The sequence below is a fragment of the Notechis scutatus genome, chromosome 14, assembly GCF_049901735.1.
Source record: "Notechis scutatus isolate UNSWTSFEM ecotype Mainland chromosome 14, rNotScu1.2, whole genome shotgun sequence".
In the NCBI taxonomy this organism is placed as follows: Eukaryota; Metazoa; Chordata; class Lepidosauria; order Squamata; family Elapidae; genus Notechis; species Notechis scutatus.
This window is the reverse complement of record NC_142022.1, coordinates 6,397,996-6,413,691: the sequence shown is the minus strand read 5'-3', so window position 1 is coordinate 6,413,691 and position 15,696 is coordinate 6,397,996. Positions and strand designations below refer to the sequence as shown.

General features: G+C 46.9%; 1 protein-coding gene across 1 annotated transcript in view; it reads right to left on the bottom strand.

Annotated features, from left to right (window-relative positions):
- Positions 1 to 15,696, bottom strand: part of MARK2 (microtubule affinity regulating kinase 2) — a 51,905-nt gene that overhangs the window by 10,214 nt on the left and 25,995 nt on the right. The window contains exons 10-15 of the mRNA XM_087943220.1: positions 11,517 to 11,616; positions 10,615 to 10,727; positions 7,056 to 7,188; positions 5,321 to 5,499; positions 4,238 to 4,335; positions 415 to 577 (exon numbers count right to left, since the gene is read on the bottom strand). Coding sequence (XP_087799346.1) covers positions 415 to 577; positions 4,238 to 4,335; positions 5,321 to 5,499; positions 7,056 to 7,188; positions 10,615 to 10,727; positions 11,517 to 11,616 — 786 coding nt within the window. The remainder of the gene's footprint in view (positions 1 to 414; positions 578 to 4,237; positions 4,336 to 5,320; positions 5,500 to 7,055; positions 7,189 to 10,614; positions 10,728 to 11,516; positions 11,617 to 15,696) is intronic.

Genomic DNA, 15,696 nt, shown 5'->3' with positions numbered 1-15,696 from the left:
CCAGTCATGAGAATTCTGGGAACCCAACTTGCTGAAATGTCCACTAGAGGGCAGCAAAGAGATGCACATCTCTTTGCTGCCCTCTAGTGGTCATTCAAAGCTTTGCCACTCCAATATGGTGACTGGGAGAACGTCCACAAGTCTTAAAGTTGGCCAAGTTTGGGGACCCCTGCCTAAAAAATAGGGGGGAACCCACCCAACAGGATGAGCTCCCAGGTCTCAGGACAGAACCCCGCAACCTCTTCTGCCCCGATCCCCTCCAGGCAGCCCTCCCCCCCCCTGCAAGGGTTATGGCTCTGGGGCCAGGAAGGGACGCAGAACAATGAAACCAAGGGGGGCAGCTGGAGAGACCTGGAGGGCAGGAAGCAAAGAAGGAGGGAAGGAAAGACCCCCCAGGTGCCCACAGCTGCCCACTTGCCTAGGTCGCTGGGCCTCGCAGTGATTGTCGGTGGGGGGCAGCGTGGGCTTGGAGGGGTGCACCGAGGCGGACATGGATTTCTGGTGCTGTCGCGGGCGCGCGGAGCTCACGGCGGCGGAGGCGGAGGCGGTGGAGGCCCTGGAGCCCGGAGTGGTTAGGCTGGGGGAGGGGGAGAAAAATAAAATCAAGCCAGGGAGAAGCCAAAGTCCAAACCAAGGAGAGAAAACGGGGGGTTTGGGAGGGAAAGGAGGGGGGGGTAGAATGAGAGGAGGGGAAAAGGGGTGAAGAAGCGGGTTGGCAGATGAAATCTGCAGCAGGCCCCACCAACCACCCCAGACTATCCAGTGATGTTGCCCAACTGCAGCTAGTAATTGTCGGGGCTACGTCTTTCCTTTCTTTTCCTTTCCTTTCCTTCTTCTATATTCTTTTCCTTTCCTTCTATTTTCCTTTCCTCCTTCTATCTTCTTTTCCTTTCCTTCTATCTTCCTTTCCTTCTTCTATCTTCCTTTCCTTCTTCTAGTTTCCTTTCCTTTCCTTCTTCTATCTTCCTTTCCTTCTTCTATTTTCCTTTCCTTTCTTTCTTCTATCTTCTTTTCCTTCTATCTTCCTTTCCTTTCCTTCTTCTATATTCTTTTCCTCCTTCTATTTTCCTTTCCTCCTCCTATCTTCTTTTCCTTTCATCTTCCTTTCCTTTCCTTCTTCTATCTTCCTCTCCTTCTTCTATTTTCCTTTCCTTTCTTTCTTCTATCTTCTTTTCCTTTCCTTCTATCTTCCTTTCCTTTCCTTCTTCTATCTTCCTGTCCTTTTTCTATTTTCCTTTCCTTTCTTTCTTCTATCTTCTTTTCCTTTCCTTCTATCTTCCCTTCCCTTCTTCTATTTTCCTTTCCTTTCTTTCTTCTATCTTTTTTTTCCTTCCTTCTATCTTCCTTTCCTTTCCTTCTTCTATCTTTCCTTTCCTTCTTCTATCTTCCTTTCCTTTCCCTTCCCCTTCCTCCTTCTAATTTCCTTTCCTTCTTCTATCTTCCTTTGCTACTTCTATCTTCCTTTCTTTTCCTTCTTCTATCTTCCTTTCCTTTCTTCCCTTTCTTCCTACCAATCCCATTCTTCTTTCCTTTCCCTCCCCGCCTTCCTTCTTTTCTTCCCTCCCTCCTTCCTTCTCATCCTATCCATCCCTTTATCAGCTAAAAGGGGTGGGGGTGGGAGAGGTGGTCCCCGCCATCAACCCCGCCACGCCACAGATAGAGCCGCCAGGAGGTCATTCCGGGGGGGAGGGAGGGGGGAAAGCAAATATACAATACACAACCCAGTATATATGTATATGAGTCAAGCAACCCCACTAGATGCAACAGGAAATGGAGGCAAATGGAGGGTCTCTAAGTGGGATGGGGTGGGGGGAGCAAGGGCGATGGAGGGGGGGGGATGGATGCATGACTGTTTGAGGCTTTGAAGGAAGACCAGGGGTTGGGTCCAAAGGGGGTTGGGGGTAAAGGCATGAAAATATATACGTGTGTGTGTGTGGGTGTGTGTGTGTGAATGTGTGCAGGGACGAGAGCTGCTCCTTGCTAGCTAAGGAAAAAGTATTCCGAGGAGACCCGTGGGAAAGGACTTTTGGACGGGGATTCGGGGAAGAATCCCACAGGAATTCACCCGCAGGGCAGGTGAAGGAAACACTCCCCCTCTCTCACAAAATGGACGTAAGAGGAGGTGTCCCCCCCCCCCTCGCCTTATCCGTCCAGGGATAGTATCCAGGGAGGGTGTGTGTGTGGGGGGGGAAAGGTGTGGGCCTTTTTAGCAACTCTTCTGCACCCCCAAGAGGGGACCACTTCCACAAGGGTCATTCCTGCTCGGAAGGGTGGTGGTGGTGGCTGGGTTCAGGCCACGGGTGGGACATTGAAACGGGCTCGGTTTAGATCCGGGGTCCCCAAACTTGGCCAACTTTCAGACTTGTGGACTTCAGCTCCCAGAATTCTCCAGCCAGTCATGGGAATTCTCGGAATCTCGCTCACTGAATTCAATTCACTGAATCCAATTCACTGAAACGGGCACTAGATGGCAGCAAGGAGAGTCACGTCTCTTTGCTGCCCTCTAGTGGTCATCCAAAGCTTTGCCACTCCAAATATGGTGACTGGGAGAACGTTGGGAGTTGAAGTCTCTACAAGTCTTAAAGTTTGGCCAAGATTGGAGACCTCTGATTTAGATCCAAGTAATTTTGAAAAGGGGTTGCAGTGCTTTGGGGCAGGAGAGGGGATGGGGGAAAACTGTATACCACTTTAAATAAGAATAAAAAACTTCTACTAGGATTACTGCTGCTATTATTACTAGCACAATTATTATTGATTTGTAAAAGGAAATGGACTCAGAGCACTGTTGACTAAGCACTTGGGTAACAGAAATAACAGAATAATAGAAGTTGGAAGGGACCTTGGAGGTCATCCAGTCCAGCCTCCTGCTCAAGGCAGGAGTTCTTGTATATTAAAGGGAAAAAAAGTATAAATAAAAAAAAAAGATTAAAAAAAGCAAATTTTAACTCAATATCCATGTCTACAAATCTTAAAAAAGTGACTAAGGGTGGAAAACCCTGGTTTAAAATGGAAACACTTTTAAACCCTGGTTTAAAATAGCAACACTTTAAAAACCTGGTTTAAATAGAACTTTTGTTCCTGGTTTAAAATGGAAACACTTTAAAACCCTGGTTTAAATAGAACTTTTGTTCCTGGTTTAAAATGGAAACACTTTGAAACCCTGGTTTAAATAGAAACACTTTTGTTTCTGGTTTAAAATAGCAACACTTTAAAACCCTGGTTTAAATAGAAACACTTTTGTTCCTGGTTTAAAATAGCAACACTTTAAAACCCTGGTTTAAATAGAAACACTTTTGTTCCTGGTTTAAAATGGAAACACTTTGAAACCCTGGTTTAAATAGAAACACTTTTGTTCCTGGTTTAAAATGGAAACACTTTGAAACCCTGGTTTAAATAGAAACACTTTTGTTCCTGGTTTAAAATGGAAACACTTTGAAACCCTGGTTTAAATAGAAACACTTCTGTTCCTGGTTTAAAATAGAAACACTTTGAAACCCTGGTTTAAATAGAAACACTTCTGTTCCTGGTTTAAAATAGAAACACTTTGAAACCCTGGTTTAAATAGAAACGCTTTTGTTCATGGTTTAAAATGGAAACACTTTGAAACCCTGGTTTAAATAGAAACGCTTTTGTTCCTGGTTTAAAATGGAAACACTTTGAAACCCTGGTTTAAATAGAAACGCCTTTGTTCCTGGTTTAAAATGCAAACACTTTGAAACCCTGGTTTAAATAGAAACACTTTTGTTCCTGGTTTAAAATGCAAACACTTTGAAACCCTGGTTTAAATAGAAACACTTTTGTTCCTGGTTTAAAATGGAAACACTTTGAAACCCTGGTTTAAATAGAAACACTTTTGTTCCTGGTTTAAAATGCAAACACTTTGAAACCCTGGTTTAAATAGAAACACTTTTGTTCCTGGTTTAAAATAGCAACACTTTGAAACCCTGGTTTAAATAGAAACACTTTTGTTCCTGGTTTAAAATGGAAACACTTTAAAACCCTGGTTTAAATAGAAACACTTTTGTTCCTGGTTTAAAATGGAAACACTTTGAAACCCTGGTTTAAATAGAAACACTTTTGTTCCTGGTTTAAAATGGAAACACTTTGAAACCCTGGTTTAAATAGAAACACTTTTATTCCTGGTTTAAAATGGAAACACTTTTATTCCTGGGTGGGGGCAACCTCTGGGTTGGTCAGGGCCGACTTCCCACCTCCTCCTCCTCCTCTTCCTCCTTACCTATCTTTGCCGTTCTGTATCGAGTTCTGGCCCAAGCTGGCGCGGTCCAGCATGGGGGAATTGCGGCTCCGATTTGTGCTGGTCGAGAGAACGCTGTTCTGAAAACGAGGAGAGACGTCAAGTGAGGGATGGCCGCCGGCCAGGGTAGGCATGCCGGCAGTAGATTTCCAACGTTTCCCATCCAGAAAAAAAAAAAAACCTCTAAGGTGGTCCTCGACTTACAACACTGCATCGAATGACTGTTCAAAGTTACAACGGCACTGAAAAAAGGGACTTGCGACCGTTTTTCACACTTAATGACCGTTGTAGCATCCCCCACCCATAGGATCAAAATTCAGGTGCTTGGGCACTGACTCATATTTAGGACGGTTGCAATGTGATCTCCTTCTGCGACCTTCTGTCCACGGGGAAGCCAGATTAGCTTCACGACCGTGCTTATTAACTTAGCAGCTGCCCCAATTCACTTAGCAACGGGGGCAAGAAAAGTCGTAAAAGGAGGCAAAAACCTGCCTCCCAAATTATTTCACCGAGCCACACAGATGTTGAGCCTCAAGGACTACCTGTAATGCAGCCTTTATACGGGTACAGCAATACAGGCAGTCCTCGACTTATGATGGCTAGCTTAGCGACCGTCTGAAGTTACGACAGACCACCCCCTTCAAAAAAACCGGTATTTATAACCCGGTTCTATGCAAGGATATCCCCACCACCAATTAAATAACTATTTTTGGAGAACTTGGCTACTGACTGTTCAACTGATACGACTCTTTTTTTGACACTTTCCGTACTTTTTAAGCTAAAAACATCCATAACGAATCAACAGGCTCGCTTTACGATCCACGTGTTGTCCACATTGTGACCCCCACAACAAAACAGGTCCTAAGCTCAGCTTGGTCACGGGACTGCCTCGATTTACGGCGGTCATGTCTTAAGAGGATTCCATTAAGGCCATAGGTCAAGGACTACTCTGGATAGTAAATTCCTGAGTAGCCACGCTGGACGGGGGGTTATAGATCAGCGATGGAGCTACTCCCCGCCGCACAGCCCACAGGTGGGGAGGGGGGGGGGTCTTCGGGCACTGACCGTGGAGGGCATAGGGGTGCTTTTCTTCCTCTCCAGGCTGGGCAGGGGGCTGGCGGGCACTTTGACGGTGCTTCCAGCCTTGCTACGCCCAGCCTCCCTCTCCTCTTCGGGCCTCTTGTTCTCAGCGTTGGCTGCCTGCGTTTTCTTGGAGTAAGACGTGGACGTCGGGATGTTGGGTACTGCGGGCAGAGGAAAAGGAGAGCAGTGAGGGCCAGGGAGATTGCAAGGAGGAGGGAGGGAGGGAGGAGGGCCGTCGTTTGGGGGCAGAGACCCTCCCAAAGGTGAAACCCCTCCCCCCACCGATGGCGATGATGAACTCTTTAGGGCGGCCAAATGGAAAAGACTCCAGGCGATTTACATCGGAAAACTCAAAAAGGGCAAAGGAAAATACTATTTTTTTGTTGTTGTTAGATTTTCGCCCTGCCTTTTCGTTGATTTATACACACACACGCACACGATTGCACACCCACCCACCCACATGGGTTTGGTGAACCCAAGGGGGCGACCTCACCCCCCCCCCATTTTTTTGCATCACAACAACCCTGTGAGGTGGGGGTTGGGCTGAGAGAGAGGGACTGGCCCAAAGTCAGCTTTCATGCTTAAGGCAGGACTAGAACTCACCGTCTCCTGGTGATTGGTCCAAAGACACCCATCCAGCTTTCATGGCTAAGGCAGGACTGGAACTCAACACCTCCTAGTAATTGGTAAACTGCCATGTAGGCTATGATTTCTAAGCCACCCCTTTACCACAACACGAAACCGGCTATCTATAATGCTGGGAGACAGTGAATTCTAGTCCCACCTTAGGCATGAAAGCTGGCTGGGTGACTCTGGGCCAATCACCAGGAGACGGTGAGTTCTAGTCCCACCTTAGGCATGGAAATTAGCCGGGTGACTTTAAGCCAATCACCAGGAGACGGTGAGTTCTAGTCCCACTTTAGGCATGGAAATTAGCCGGGACTTTAAGCCAATCACCAGGAGACAGTGAGTTCTAGTCCCGCCTTAGGCATGAAAGGCAGCTGGGTAACTCTGAGCCAATCACCAGGAGACGGTGAGTTCTAGTCCCACCTTAGGCACGAAAGCTGGCTGGGTGACTCTGGGCCAATCAGTAGGAGACGGTGAGTTCTAGTCCCACCTTAGGCACGAAAGCTGGCTGGGTGACCCTGGGCCAATCACCAGGAGACGGTGAGTTCTAGTCCCACCTTAGGCATGAAAGCTGGCTGGGTGACTCTGGGCCAATCAGTAGGAGACAGTGAGTTCTAGTCCCACCTTAGGCATGGAAATTAGCAGGGTGACTTTAAGCCAATCACCAGGAGACGGTGAGTTCTAGTCCTACTTTAGGCATGGAAATTAGCCGGGTGACTTTAAGCCAATCACCAGGAGACAGTGAGTTCTAGTCCCGCCTTAGGCATGAAAGGCAGCTGGGTAACTCTGGAAATTAGCCGGGTGACTTTAGGCCAATCACCAGGAGACGGTGAGTTCTAGTCCCACCTTAGGCACGAAAGCTGGCTGGGTGACTTGGGGGCAATCATTCTCTCTCTCTCTCACAGCCCAACCCACCTCACAGGGTTGTCGTTGTAGGGAAAAATAAGAGAAGGAAGGAATCTTCGACACCTTGAGTTACTTATTAAAAAAAAACCACGATAAAAGGTGGGATAAATCCACCCCTCTAGTGCAGGACAGCCTCCCTGCTTGGCCCAGAACGAGGGGGACCCCCGGAGCGGAAGAAACTCACCCTGGTCACTTAAGCGGCGCTGCTTGGGGTTGGCGGAGATGCTGCGTTGTACCTTGTGCGAAGGGGAGGGGACCATGCTGTTGGCGAGCTCCGGCTGGGGCCGAGGCTTGAGGGTACTGCTGTCGTTGTCGAGCTGGAGGAGCAGGGAAAAGGGGGGGGGGTGTCAGAAAAGGCTCCAGCCCCCAGAGGGGGCTTCTCACGCAAGCCCTCGCAGGCAGAGTCTCCCCCTTCCCTCCCCCAAAAAGAAGCGAAGATGTTTTCCTTTGCACGGAGGAAAAGAGAAGTTTATGGTGGGACTGCCGGAGCGTGGAACAGAAAACTGGGTTAACGAAAAAGGGGCAGCTTTCTTTGGGAACCGAAGCATCTTTTGCAACTGCGTTGGCTGCAAAAAGAAATTAAAAAGTTTCTTCTTCCCATCTCTTTTCTTTTCTTTCTTTCTTCACTTTCTGTTTTTATTTCTTTTTGCTTTCCATGAGTTTGTAATTTGTTTTTATCTTCTTTGCAAAACTTGGCAAACTTTTATCTTCTTTGCAAAGCCTCCCTATCTCTTTCCTTCCTTCCTTTCCTCCTTCCTTCCATCCACACCTCATCTCATCTATCTCTTTCCTTCCTTCCTCTTCTATCCACACCTCATCTCCTTCCTTCCCTTTCTATCCACCTCATCTCCTTCATTCCTCATTTCCATCTTCCTTCCTTCCTTCCCTCCTTCCTTCCATCCGCACCTCGTCTCATCTATCTCTTTCCTTCCTTCCTCTTCTATCCACACCTCATCTCCTTCCTTCCTTCCCTTTCTATCCACCTCATCTCCTTCATTCCTCATTTCCATCTTCCTTCCTTCCTTCCTTCCTTCCATCCACACCTCATCTTATCTATCTCTTTCCTTCCTTCCTCTTCTATCCACACCTCATCTCCTTCCTTCCTTCCTTCCCTTTCTATCCACCTCATCTCCTTCATTCCTCATTTCCATCTTCCTTCCTTCCTTCCCTCCTTCCTTCCATCCGCACCTCATCTCATCTATCTCTTTCCTTCCTTCCTCTTCTATCCACACCTCATCTCCTTCCTTCCCTTTCTATCCACCTCATCTCCTTCATTCCTCATTTCCATCTTCCTTCCTTCCTTCCCTCCTTCCTTCCATCCGCACCTCGTCTCATCTCATCTCTTTCCTTCCTTCCTCTTCTATCCACACCTCATCTCCTTCCTTCCTTCCCTTTCTATCCACCTCATCTCCTTCATTCCTCATTTCCATCTTCCTTCCTTTCTTCCCTCCTTCCTTCCATCTACACCTCATCTTATCTATCTCTTTCCTTCCTTCCTCTTCTATCCACACCTCATCTCCTTCCTTCCTTCCTTCCCTTTCTATCCACCTCATCTCCTTCATTCCTCATTTCCATCTTCCTTCCTTCCTTCCCTCCTTCCTTCCATCCGCACCTCATCTCATCTATCTCTTTCCTTCCTTCCTCTTCTATCCACACCTCATCTCCTTCCTTCCCTTTCTATCCACCTCATCTCCTTCATTCCTCATTTCCATCTTCCTTCCTTCCTTCCCTCCTTCCTTCCATCCGCACCTCGTCTCATCTCATCTCTTTCCTTCCTTCCTCTTCTATCCACACCTCATCTCCTTCCTTCCCTTTCTATCCACCTCATCTCCTTCACTCCTCATTTCCATCTTCCTTCCTTCCTTCCTCCCTCCCTCCCTCCCTCTCTCTTTTACACTACTTCCATCCAAAAAGGCATTTTAACCCTGCCTGTTCTCCATGGCTTATTTCTTTTTAAATTTTCCAGGGAGAGGATTTATGAACAAAAGGGGCATTTGAGACTTGCTGTGTGGAAAACGCAAACTGCAGGGAAAACTTTCTTAGAAGATGCATGAGGACCGGAAGGCTGCTAAGAAATAAAGAATAAAATCCTCTTATCCAGGGATCTCCAGCGATATGACAAAAAAGAGGTCCAGGGTTGCTTCTCATTGCATTCAGCGGGGCGGCACCTGTCAATCACACGTTTCACCAGGGCAGCCTGGCATGGCAGCTGCAAAATTCTATCCCTGAGAACGAGCAGCAGCCAGCAAGCCCAGGGGTGGGTGGAGGCTGCTGCCAACTGGAGGCAGGCGTTGGTGCCAGGTTGCCACATGCACAGAGTAAGTTGGAAGCTTCTACTTAAGACATTCAGCAGAATTAACAGAATATTTGGAAGGGAGCTGGGAGGCCTTCTAGTCCAGCCCTCTGCTCAAGCAGGAAACCCTTTCAGACAAATGGCTGTCGTGATTCTTCTTAAAATCCTCCGGTGTTGGAGCACCCACAACGTTTGGAGGCCAGCTGCTCCGCTGGTTAATTGTCCCCACTGTCAGGAAGTTTCTCAATTCCAGATCGCTTCTCTCCTTGACTAGTTTCCATCCGTTGCTTCTTGTCCTGCCTTCAGGGGCTTTGGAGAAGAGGTTGACGCCCCTCTTCTTTGGGGCAGCCCCTCAAATACTGCAAGACTGCTATCCTTTTTGGATATTGTACCCCATGGCTATTAATTAAGTGTTGTGACTGATGATTCTTGACACTTGACGAATGTCTCTTTCCTTTTATGTACACTGAGAGCTTATGCACCAAAGACAAATTCCTTGTGTGTCCAATCACACTTGGCCAATAAAAGAATTCTATTCTATTCCATTCTATTCCATTCTATTCTCTATTCTATTCCTTATTCTATTCTATTCTATTCTATTCCTTATTCTATTCTATTCTATTCTATTCCCTATTCTATTCTATTCTATTCTATTCCATTCCATTCCCTATTCTATTCTATTCCTTATTCTATTCTTTTCCCTATTCTATTCTATTCTATTCTATTCTATTCTATTCCATATTCTATTCCATTCCTTATTCTATTCTATTCCATATTCTATTCTATTCTATTTTCTATTCCTTATTCTATTCTATTCCCTATTCTATTCTATTCCATATTCTATTCTATTATTCTATTCTATTCTATTCCATATTCTATTCCCTATTCTGTTCTATTCTATTCCATATTCTATTCTATTCCCTATTCTATTCCTTATTCTATTCTATTCTATTCCCTATTCTGTTCCATTCTATTCCTTATTCTATTCTATTCTATTCCCTATTCTATTCCATTCCATTCCATTCCATTCTATTCTATTCCATTCCCTATTCTATTCCTTATTCTATTCCATTCCTTATTCTATTCCATTCCATTCCATTCACTCTACTCTACTCTACTCTACTCTACTCTACTCTACTCTACTCTACTCTATCACCCCTGGTCCTCGTTTTTATTAAACTGGACATACCCAATTCCTACAACTGTTCTTCATATGTTTTAACCTCCCGCCCGCCTAATCATCTCTGTTGCTCTTCTCTGCACCCTTTCCAGAGTCTCAACATAAACGGAAGAGCTGACTTCAACAGGAGAAAAGCAACATGACCAACCAGCCTGCTTGCTTGTGGGGTGTGTGTGTGTGTGTGTGTGTGTGCAAACCGCCCCTGCAGGTTGCCCTTCAAAAGCCAGGTGCATGTGGGCAACCACCTCCCCTCCCTCCAATCGCACTCACCTCTGAGTTTTTGTAGCCTAGCAGCAGGTACGTCGCCATCACTTCATTGTACTTCTGGCTGACTAAGGACTCTTGAATTTCTTCCCGGGTGTAGCCCATAGAAATCATGAGCTCTGGAGGGTGAAGGAGGAGAAGGGGGCAGGGGAGAGGAGGAGGAGGAGGAGGAGGGTCAAAACCATCTTGCAGGAAAGTTGCAACCCCTCCCCCAGCTGCTCAGAAGGTGGAAAGTCCCACCTAGCAATCATTCTCTCTCAGCCCAGTCCACCTCACAGGGTTGTCTTTGTAAGGGACACCCATCAAATGAGGATCGCCTAAAACCCAGGGGTGCCAAACTCCATTTCCTTGAGGGTCGCATCAGGTGACAGGATTCCAGCAGTTCCCCCACAATTCAATCACGAGTCTCGAGCCAAACTTCCAAAACTTCAAAAGGATTTATTGGGAGTTCACATGTCCGGGGCTGCCTGGGTGTAGCCGACTCTGAGACACGTCATTTATTGTCACCTTTGACCCTGGTTTCCCACCCCCAACCCCTGGGTGTATCGTAATTCATATTTTCCAATGGGACGCATCCATAGCCCAAAGTCATCCATCAGGCTCTCCAGTTAGAATTTTGCAAGGCAGAAACTTCAGTCACCTAGTTGCTATCTTTGAAAACATTGATGGAATGCAGTTTCGGTTTTGCAAGCTGCCGCACGGCTCCCCCCTCCCTTTCTGTTGGCAACTCTAACAAGACCAGAGAAATATTTTAGGAGTTGACATCAGGTTTGTGTTTGACCTTGGGAAGGGAAACGTGGCAAAGGTGGGCGTGGCCAGCTCGACGCAACCCCGAATTTGGCCCGTGGGCCTTGAGTTTGGCACCCCTAGCCTGGCCTGACCCATCACCCTTCTCCTCATGTTGTTACCTGTCCGCCGGGGGTCCTTGTAGTCTGGAAGAGGTTCCACGTAAGGCTTCAATTCGTCGTCCTCGTGACCCACATTCATCCAGCGGTCTTTCATGATTTGCTGCGGGGGGAGGGAGGAGAGGCAGATGTTTAGAACCACATAGTGTGTGTGTGGGGGAAACAACGGCCCCTTTTATGAACTTGTGGACTTCAAAGCCCACGCTGGGCTCAGGAATTCTGGGAGTTGAAGTCCACCAATCATTTTATGGGGCCCATCGTTCTGACGTAGAGGGTGGATGGCTCAGAAAGTCTCCTGTTTTTTGTTTTGTTTAAAGCACGCACACAACTCATATTTCTGTTAGAAGGATATTAAAGTAAGAATCAAGTGTTTTTTTTCCAAAGCTGGAGCCTTTTTTTCTTTGAAAAGTGGAAATGCCACCACTGGATGTGGTGGTGGGAAGCTCCCGTTAGGTTAAGGTTGACTCAACCTTCCGTGGTGGGTAAAATGAGGACCCAGATTGTTGGGGGCAAGAGGCTGATTCTGTAAACTGCTTAGAGAGGGCTAGAAAGCACTGTGTAGTGGTATATAAGTCTAAGTACCATTGCCCTCCCTCCCTCCCTTCCTTCCCTCCCTCCCTTCCTCCCAGTGGTTAGAATCCAGAATTGCAGGCCCACTGCCAGCAGTTTGATCCTGACTGGCTCAAGGTTGACTCAGCCTTCCGTCCTTCCAAGGTGGGTAAAATGAGGAGCCAGATTGTTGGGGGGGAAAGAGGTTGACTCTGTAAACCGCTTAGAGGGCTGTGAAGCAGGATATAAGTCTACGTACTATTGCCCTCCCTCCTTTCCTTCCCTCCCTCCCAATGGTTAGAATCCAGTATTGCAGGCCCGCGGTGGCCAGAAAGTTCTGTAAAACGGGACAAAACTCATTTGGCAACTGTCCTGCTTAGGAACGTAAAATCTGGGCTCAACTGCGGTCGTAAGTTGAGGACTGCCTGTATGCCTGCTTGAGCAGAAAACCAGCTCTGGTAAACAACAGGCAAGACGTGCCAACGTTTCCAAAGGAGGTTTTTCTGCCTTGCATTCTCCCTCCCTCCCTCCCATCTTCCAGAAAAATCGGGGGCGTATTTGCTAATGTGTGTCCACCCACCCACCCCTGGGAAAGCTGCTTGTCTGAAAACTGCTTTTTCCCCCTTCCTGCTCTCAAATCCACGTGAACGCTCTTCACCCTGGAGTGGCAGAACTGATGCCTCGTGGTCAGCAAGCAGCTGGTGTAAAACAGCCTCCCTGTTGGGAAAGCTTAAGGAAAAATAATAATAATAATAATAAAAGGCTTGGGAAATTACCTCTTCACACCGGGAAGCCATTTGGGGCCCTTGAAGCCAGACAAAAGGGGGTGGCAAAGGAGAGGAAAATGAATGGGGCCTTCACAGAACCAGCCAGGATGGGTTTCAGAAAATTAAAGAGTAAACCCGACAATAATAGTGGTGGCGAGAAACGGTTTTGGCAAGTCAAAATGCTCGGAAAACGGGAGATGCTCCCTAAAAGTCACCGTGGTTGTTTAACACATGAGGCTAAGCCAGAATAAACCAGTTTTGGTCGCCACGATGTGAAAAAGATGTGGAGACTCTAGAAAAGAGTGCAGAGAAGAGCAATCCAGAGGATTGGGGGACTGGAGGCTACAACACACGAAGAACGGTTGCAGGAATTGGGTATGTTTTGTTCAATGAAAAGAAGGACTAGGGGAGACATGATAGCAGGGTTTCAATATTTCAGGGGCTGCCCCAAAGAAGAGAGGGGACCAGCCTATTCTCCAAAGATCCTGGAGGCAAAGGATGGAAACTAATCAAGGAGAGGAGCAACCTGGAATTAAGGAAAGAAATTTCCTGACAGTGAGAGAACAGCCTCCTTCCAGAAGTTGTAGGTCCTTCAACACTGGAAGTTTTAAAGAAGAGATTGGACAACCATTTGTCTGAAGTGGTACAGGGTTTCTTGCCCGAGTAGAGCGCTGGACTATCAGATTAACTGAGTTGGAAGGGACCTTCTAGGTCATCTAGCCCAACCCCCAGCCCAACAATTTCTGACAGGTGGCAGTCCAGTCTCTTCTTGAAAGCCTCCAGTGATGAATCTCCCACAGCTTCCCAAGGCAACTTCTGTTCCATGGGTTGATTGTTCTCCCTGTCAGAAAGTTTCTCCTTGTTTCCAGGTTGAATCTCTCCTTGTCCAGTTTCCATCCATTCTTCCTTGTCTGGCCTTCGGGTGCTTTGGAAAATAGCTTGACCCCTTCCTCCTCTCTGGGGCAGCCTCTCAAATACTGGAAGGCTGCTCTCCTGTCTCCCCTGATCCTTCTCTTCACTAGACTAGCCAGGCCCAGTTCCTGCCACCGTTCATCCTTTCCAACTCTGTTATATTGTTCTGTTAAACCACAACTGGCTAGGTTGGCCCAGAGTTAACAATAAGCCACTGTTGATGAATCGAAACAGCTGGGCCCCAATCACCGTGTTTCTAAAGCCACGCTTTCGGAAAAGGCAAGAACGCCAGCAAGGGAGCCAGGATTCCTGTCGCTTTCGCTGAAGACGTTTGTTGAATCACCTCCCTCCCCCAGCTCATTTTCTGCCTTTTTGAAGTGTGAAGAGGCCTTTTCTGATCCTGAAATTAGCAGCTATTCATGGCAGTGATTGATCGACCCTGTAACAAAGGGAGAAGCTGGCGCCCGTTTCCCGCCCCCCCCCAACCACTAATTGTGAAATTAAATTTTGCAAGATCCTGATGGACTTGTTGATTGAACAACGCATTGTGCAAAGATCCATGCGCTCTGCTGAAATGAGCAACGGATCCGGTGATGGAAGAGCGCTTGGCTTTTGGCCCACGACTCTGTAGCCATTAACAAGTAGTCCTCGACTTGCGACTACAACCGAGCCTAACATTTGTGCAGTTGTTAAGTGAGTTTTGCCCCATTTTTACAATTCTTGCCACCGTCGTTAAATGAATCACTGCAGCTGTTCATTTAGTAACACGGTTGCTAAGTGAATCTGGGGGAGAGGAGAGGAGAGAGAAGGGAATGTAGAACATAGAAGAGCAGAGTTGGAAAAGATCTTGGAGGTCATCTAGACCAACCCTCAGAACGAGTAGGAGAGGCTATGCCATTTCAGGCAAGGAGATGTCCAGCCTCTTCTTGAAAACTTCCAGTGATGGAGAAGCAAGGAAAGGGAGAGGAAAGATGGAAGGAAGGGAAAAAGATGGAGGGAAGGAAAGGAGGTAGAAAGGAAAGAAAGGAAAGAAGGAAAGGAGATAAAAGGAGAAAGAAAGGAAGATAGAAGGAAAGGAAAGAAGGAAAGGAGAGGAGAAAGAAAGGAAGATAGAAGGAAAGGAAGAAGGAAAGGAAGATAGAAGGAAAGGAAAGGAGAAAGAAAGGAAGATAGAAGGAAAGAAGGAAAGGAAAGGAGGAATAAAGGAAGATAGAAGGAAAGGAAAGGAAAGAAGAAGGAAAGAAAAAGAGATAGAAAAGAAGGAAAGGAAAGAAGGAAAGGAGATAAAAGGAAAAAGAAAAGAAGATAGAAGGAAAGGAAAGAAGGAGAGGAGAAAGAAAGGAAGATAGAAGGAAAGGAAGAAGGAAAGGATAAAGAAAGGAAGATAGAAGGAAAGGAAAGGAAAGAAGGAAAGGAAAGGAGAAAGACAGGAAGATAGAAGGAAAGGAAAGGAAAGAAGAAGGAAAGAAAAGGAGATAGAAAAGAAGGAAAGAAAGATAGAAGGAAAGGGAAAGGAAGAGAAGGAGATAGAAAGGAAGGAAAGAAAGATAGAAGGAAAGAGAAAGGAAAGAAGGAAAGGAGATAGAACGGAAGGGAAGGAAAGAATGATAGAAGAAGGAAAGGGAAGGAAATTAGTAGAAGGGAAGGAGAAGAGAGGATAAATTTTGCATAGAGGAGCCCATCAAAGGCCACGGCAACCGCGGAAAGGCTGGGCTTCCCACGGGTGAGTGCTCAAGATTAATCCCGTACTTCTCCAAAAGCAGCTTTGATTAACTGCCACGCAACAATCTTGAGAACATCCGGCAGGCGAGGAACAGTCAACCTTTGGGCAAGTCACGACTCCGGACATCTGTTGATGAATTTTGGATGAGCCGTGCCACGTGGCTGCCAAAAGGGGCCCTGAGGTCAGCACTTTGCGCGCGCACACAGGGTTTACTGCATTAACTCACCACGTT